General features: G+C 49.1%; 1 protein-coding gene across 1 annotated transcript; it reads right to left on the bottom strand.

The window, feature by feature from the left end:
* Positions 1-3,840: 3,840 nt before the first annotated feature.
* Positions 3,841-5,362, bottom strand: LOC126646221 (zinc finger protein 239-like). Its single transcript, XM_050327421.1, has 2 exons — positions 5,223-5,362; positions 3,841-5,104 (listed from the first exon to the last, which is right to left on the bottom strand). The coding sequence occupies exons 1-2, from the start codon at positions 5,272-5,274 to the stop codon at positions 4,350-4,352; spliced, it is 807 nt and encodes a 268-aa protein (XP_050183378.1). The 5' UTR covers positions 5,275-5,362; the 3' UTR covers positions 3,841-4,349.
* Between the last annotated feature and the right edge of the window lie 207 nt (positions 5,363-5,569).

Raw genomic sequence — 5,569 nt, forward strand, 5'->3', positions numbered from 1 at the left:
GCTTAACTCCGTGTCTTCTATCTGTGACTGTTGTAGTGAAGTTATAACTTGCAAAGCAAACATAGTTTTGTCTTTTGTTCAAGTTAAAACATTTTTAAAAGTTCAAAGAATGTTGTGGGCGGGCTTTACGGAATTCCATAGTTGCTGTCCTTTGTAAAGTGGAGCAGCGCGGGGTGCTCCAGGCGCCTCTACCTTCCCGTGTCTTCCAGTAGCCCTCTATCTTGCCTCGCCCTCCTGTCTCGATCTGTCTTCAGGGCACACTGCTTGAGGGGGGAGGGGATGGGGGCTGTTCGATCGCGATCTGAGGCGGCCCCGGTATTTTACTTTCGATTTTTACTTCAGGCAATTGCTTTTCGTTACTGGGGTTCCACGGCGGTAATTCGTCATCTAAACCCCACGCTATTTGTTCTGCCTTAGTCATGAGAGGACATGTCAACGGAGGATAATTAGGGGGGTCTCCAAGAGGGGGCCAGACACCCTGCGTTTCGGCCGCGCGTTCTGCCTTTGTTTCAGAGCTATCGGGAGGCCGCACCGCGGCTTTAACAGCCGCGGCGACTTACGCCTCGCCATGTAGCCGTTCAATCAGTATTCGCAGAGTACGGTAAGTTTTGCTAATGTCTTTGCCCCCTTTGTTCCAAGTTGTACTGATTCCCACAAGTCCTCCCCCACCTTTTGCCACGTCTCAGTCTTATATATATCTTGCGTGGAGGAGAAAAATCCACGGCGGTGACACCAACATAGTAAATCTATCAGCGCCGAACGCGGCAACTGAGCGTCAGTCTTATCAGGTAATTTCATTAGGCTATCAACAACCGCCTTTTCCACTGCTAACGCAGTTAATCCCATCCTGCTTATCTTCCTGACTCACCGGTCAGTCCGTGCACGACCTGTCTTTCTTCTGACGCCCAGCTATAACTTCGCTGGCAAGCAGGATCCTCACAGCCTCTGCAGTCCGATGTTCGATCATCCCCAAGCACGTACGTCAGGGTTCACCAGATGCTGCAGGCAGGCAAGCGAGCAGGAGAGAACCACACACACATCCCCAAGATGCAAGTTCAAATCCAGTTTTATTATTGTTAGGTTGTACAATTTATATTATTCTGAGTCCTGTCCACGCGAACACGAGCACAGAACACCATCGCGATTGGTCAGCACGCGCTGTCCACGCGCCCTAGGTAACCCACCGATTTGTGGTTTTGAAGACCACATTTGCATACCATTTTCGTTATCTCTGTTTTTCCCATCCTGTTTCTGCTGACTCCTGCATTCCTGCAGCAGCAAGCCGTTTCTTATTTTTCTTACCGTTACCTCCTGACCTTTTCAGAACTCAGAATAATCATGCAGAATTGCTAAGGCTCCAACACAAGGGGATTTGTATCTCTCTTGCAGAGTGGAGCCAAGACAAGGAGGAAATCAGCTCTGATAATGGGGGACATCAAGTTAACTTTGCAAAAGGCACAGTGGGCCCTACAATCAACTTGTGCAATAAAGTCACATTGTACAATATTCTGGCTGGTTTCACATCTTAATATAATCACTTTCTCACCCCTCTATGCTCCACTGATCAACTGAATCAAAAGTACCCCCCTCACACCATGGCAACCATTATGCATTCCCATTGTTACAAGTGGTTAAGAAGTTATTGTTATTATGCATTCTCATTGTGACATCAGTTACCATGGTAACCATAATGCAATCTCACCGTTTAGGTCGGTTACCACGGCAACCATTATACATTATCATTGATGTGTCAGTAACCATGGCAGCCATTATGCATTCGAATTGCTACGTCGGTTACCATGGAAAACATTGTGCATTCCCATTGTTACCTACGTTACCATAGCAACCATTACGCATTTTCTTTGTTACCTGGGTTACAATGGAAACCATTATGCAGTCTCATTGTCAGGTTTGGTTACAATGACAACCATTATGCATTCTCATTGTTACAAGTGGTTGCCATAGCAACCATTAAGCATTCTCATTGTTACATCGGTTACCTTGGCAACCATTAAGAATTCCCATTATGACATCAGTTACCATGGCAACCATTGTGCATTCTCATTGTTAAAAGTGGTTACCATGGCAACCATTATGCATTCTCATCGTGACATCGGTTACCATAGCAACCATTATGCATTATCATTGTTACATCTGTTACCATGGTAACGATCATGCATTCTCATTGTGACGTCAGTAGCCATGGCAACTATTGTGCATTTTCATTGTGACGTCCATTAACATGGCAACCATTATCCATTCCCACTGTGACATCAGTTTCCATGGCAACCATTACGCATTCTCATTCTTAAAAGCAGTTACCATGGCAACCATTGTGCATTCCCATTGTTTTGTCGCTTACCATGGAAACTCTTACATATTTTTATTGTTATGGTCGGTTACCATGGCAACCATTATGCAGCCCCACTGATACCCTGGTTACCATGGCAACCATTCTGCAGTCGCATTGATACCTCGGTTACCATGGCAACCATTATGCATTCATAGTTATGTGGGTTACCATGGCAACCATTGAGCATTTACATTGCTAGGGTCAGTTAATATGGCAACCATTATGCATTCTGATTGTGAAGTCGGTTACCATGGCAATCATCATATTATCCCAATGCAACGGTCAATTACCATGGCAACCATTATGCATTCCATTTCTTATGGACGGTTACAATGGCAGCCATCATGCATTCCCATCACTAGGGTCGGTTACCATGGTAACCATTATGCATTCCCTGTTACGTCCCTTACCAGGGCAACCACCTGTAACATAGGTAATATAGAAATGCCAAAAATTGTTTCTGCCTGTCAAAAACTTCCTATCAAACATTCTCTGACAGTTCTCTGCCAGAAGTTCCCACCAGGACTTCCTACATCACTTTTCCAGCCAAAAGATCCTGTCATTGTTTATGGTTATCATATCTCCTCCAACATCTGAACTGGCTACGTGCCAAGAAACCACGTTTAACCTCCTTTGAACACTATAAAAGTTGAGGACAAATTTTGGAAAATCAGGGAGAGGAAAGGCAGAAGAACTGGTGACTGTAGCCGAGAATCTCTGCCCACCTGCCCTCACCTTTTCTCCACCACCGCGTGCTGCCTGCCTGCCACCGGAGACTGGAACTGTGCCGGCCTGGAGAGAGCTGAGGTCACCGTGCCACATGTGGGAGTTCTATCTTATCCTTCTACCCTGACCATATTTCTGAGGGCCCAAAGCTTTGGCTGAGCTGAGACCCTGCACGGCCACACATGGTGCATTGCAGAGAACTAAAGCTGTCAGACCCCCTGCAGCTACAGAGATAACATCCAAAAGCTGCAGAGACAGAGAAAAAAAGGGCAGAAACTGATTCTCCTCTGCCACACACCCAGAGGTTCAGTGGATAAAGGAAAATTCCAGTGGTATCTTTTCTCTGCATCTAGAAATACTCTTAGCATTTTCCAACCTTTTCTTATCTTTTCCTCGTTCTCTTTGCATCTCTCAGTAATTAATAAAAATAGGTTTTTGGTATCAACAGATAACTTGTGTGAGTTTTAGTTTTGCTCAAGTGAATATTCAAAGATCTTTCTCCAATATTTAAGCAGATTGTAAGAGGAGACCATGGAAAAGTGGGAGGAACAGGGACAAGGGTGGAAAAAGGGGAAATGGTCTGGACGGTCTGATGGTACCATGGGGGTCTTAGGGCTCAAGGAGGTTGGGAATGGGGGGTGGCCCCCATGACCTCCCAACTGACTGTGGGGTGCTGGGGCTGCTGGATCCAATCTCAGCCTTGGGTTATGTCAACACTTTCAGTTTAGGGGAATTACACAGGTGGGACTGAACCACTTTTGTCCCCCAAAGCTTTAATGATGGTAAATAAAATCTATTGATAGAAATTAATTATTTAGGGTTACAAATGATCTGACAAAAGATTTTCATCGGAATTATTTACTCCACAATAGAAACACTAAAACTACCAGTAGGACAGCATAAGATAGGACAGTGCTCTACACTAAAGCAATTGTTGAAGCAGTTCTACTCAAGGTGGCACAAAAGCAAGAATTATTTATTAGAGATGGATGGAACTCCCCCAGAACAATGCTCGTGGGGAGATCTCTGCCCTCAACCTCCAGTAGTGACCTTGGGGGTTCCCCAGTCAAGGCAGGAATCTCCACACACCCCCCAAGAAGGGTTCTGTTGGCACAACCTGCCCCTGGCAAAGGGGACTGGCCCTTTCTGGTAGAAAGGGATGGACTGACAGTCACTGGACTCCAGGGGTTGCCTCACCATTGTGGGGGCATTCAGGGTAGGAGCAGTGGCCGAAGCTCTTCCCGCAGTTGGGGCACTCCTAGGGCTTCCCTTACCGGTGGGTCCATTGGTGTCTGGTCAAAGCAGAGCTCCGGGTGAAGCTCTTCCCACACTCCCCACACTTGTAGGGTCTCTCCCTGGTGTGAATGTGCCGGTGCCTGACGAGGTGGAAGTTAAGCTTGAAGCCCTTCCCGCAATCGGTGCAGAGGAAGGGCCTCTCCCCTGTGTGTGTCTGCTCATGCCTGAGGAGATCTGAGCTGGTCGGAAAACTCTTCCCACATTCCAAGCACTTGTAGGGCCGTTCCCCAGTGTGGATGACCTGGTGGTTGCGGAGGTTGGAGTTCTGCCTGAAGCTCTTCCCACATTCCCCACACTTGTAGGGCCGTTCCCCAGTGTGGATGCGACAGTGGTTGCGGAGGGTGGAGCTGTCACTGAAGCTCTTCCCACATTCCCCACACATGTAGGGGCGTTCCCCAGTGTGGATGTGCTGGTGGCTGAGGAGGTGGTTGCTCTGCCTGAAGCTCTTCCCACATTCCAAGCACCTGAAGGGCTTCTCCCTGCTGGGAGGCTGCTCAGGGACCACCAGCTCGGAGCTCCGGCTCAAGCTCCAGCCGCCTTCCCGGCACAGGACGGGTCTTTCCTCCTCAGAGCTCCCTGGGCTGGCTTTGCAGCCCGTCCTCTGGGGGCATCTCCAGGCCTTTTCCTCCCCGCTGCCTTCCTGCCCCAGGGAGCCCTTCAAAACGGCCTCTCCCACCAGGCTCTGCCGGGGGGATTTGTCCTCCGTGCTCTCCGTCCTCGGCTCGGGGCCTGGGGCAGGAAGGAAGAAGGACAGGCAGGGGATTGGAGGGCCAAGGACATCCCCCCAAATCCCAGAACCCACAGGCACCACAAGACAGGGCCAAAGGGACACTGACTTCCTCCTCACCTGCCTGGGGGGCCTGCGGCTTTTTCCTCTTCCTGGCAGCCTCCTCCTCCATCCGCCCAAGCTTTGGGAAGGACAAATCTTGCGGGGGGGAAACAAGGGCTGAGAGCGTTGGCTTGGGGGTTCCTCCTGCCCAAATCCATCTCTAGAACTCACCAGGCATCCTCTGACCATAAAAACCTCCAAAACACCAAGATTCAGCCCAAAAATCCCCAGCCAGGAGCTCCTCCTCTCTGATCTCTCCACTGTGGGATTCTGCAGGTCCCCCCTGGGATCTCCTGGGAGTCCCATGTGTATTTGGGGTCTCCCCTCTATGGGGTCCCTGCCCTCTCCAGGCTGTTGGGGATCCC

Source organism: Myiozetetes cayanensis, unplaced genomic scaffold (assembly GCF_022539395.1).
Source record: "Myiozetetes cayanensis isolate MyiCay16 unplaced genomic scaffold, myiCay2020 scf336, whole genome shotgun sequence".
Taxonomy (NCBI): domain Eukaryota; kingdom Metazoa; phylum Chordata; class Aves; order Passeriformes; family Tyrannidae; genus Myiozetetes; species Myiozetetes cayanensis.

What these genes read in the sequence shown, in the direction of transcription:
- LOC126646221 (XM_050327421.1), bottom strand. Translation starts at nt 5,274, where the DNA reads ATGGAGGAGGAGGCTGCCAGGAAGAGGAAAAAGCCGCAGGCCCCCCAG. An exon ending in GCCGCAGGCCCCCCAGGCAG is followed by an intron (nt 5,105 to 5,222) that starts GTGAGGAGGAAG and finishes TTCCTGCCCCAG; the next exon opens with GCCCCGAGCCGAGGACGGAG.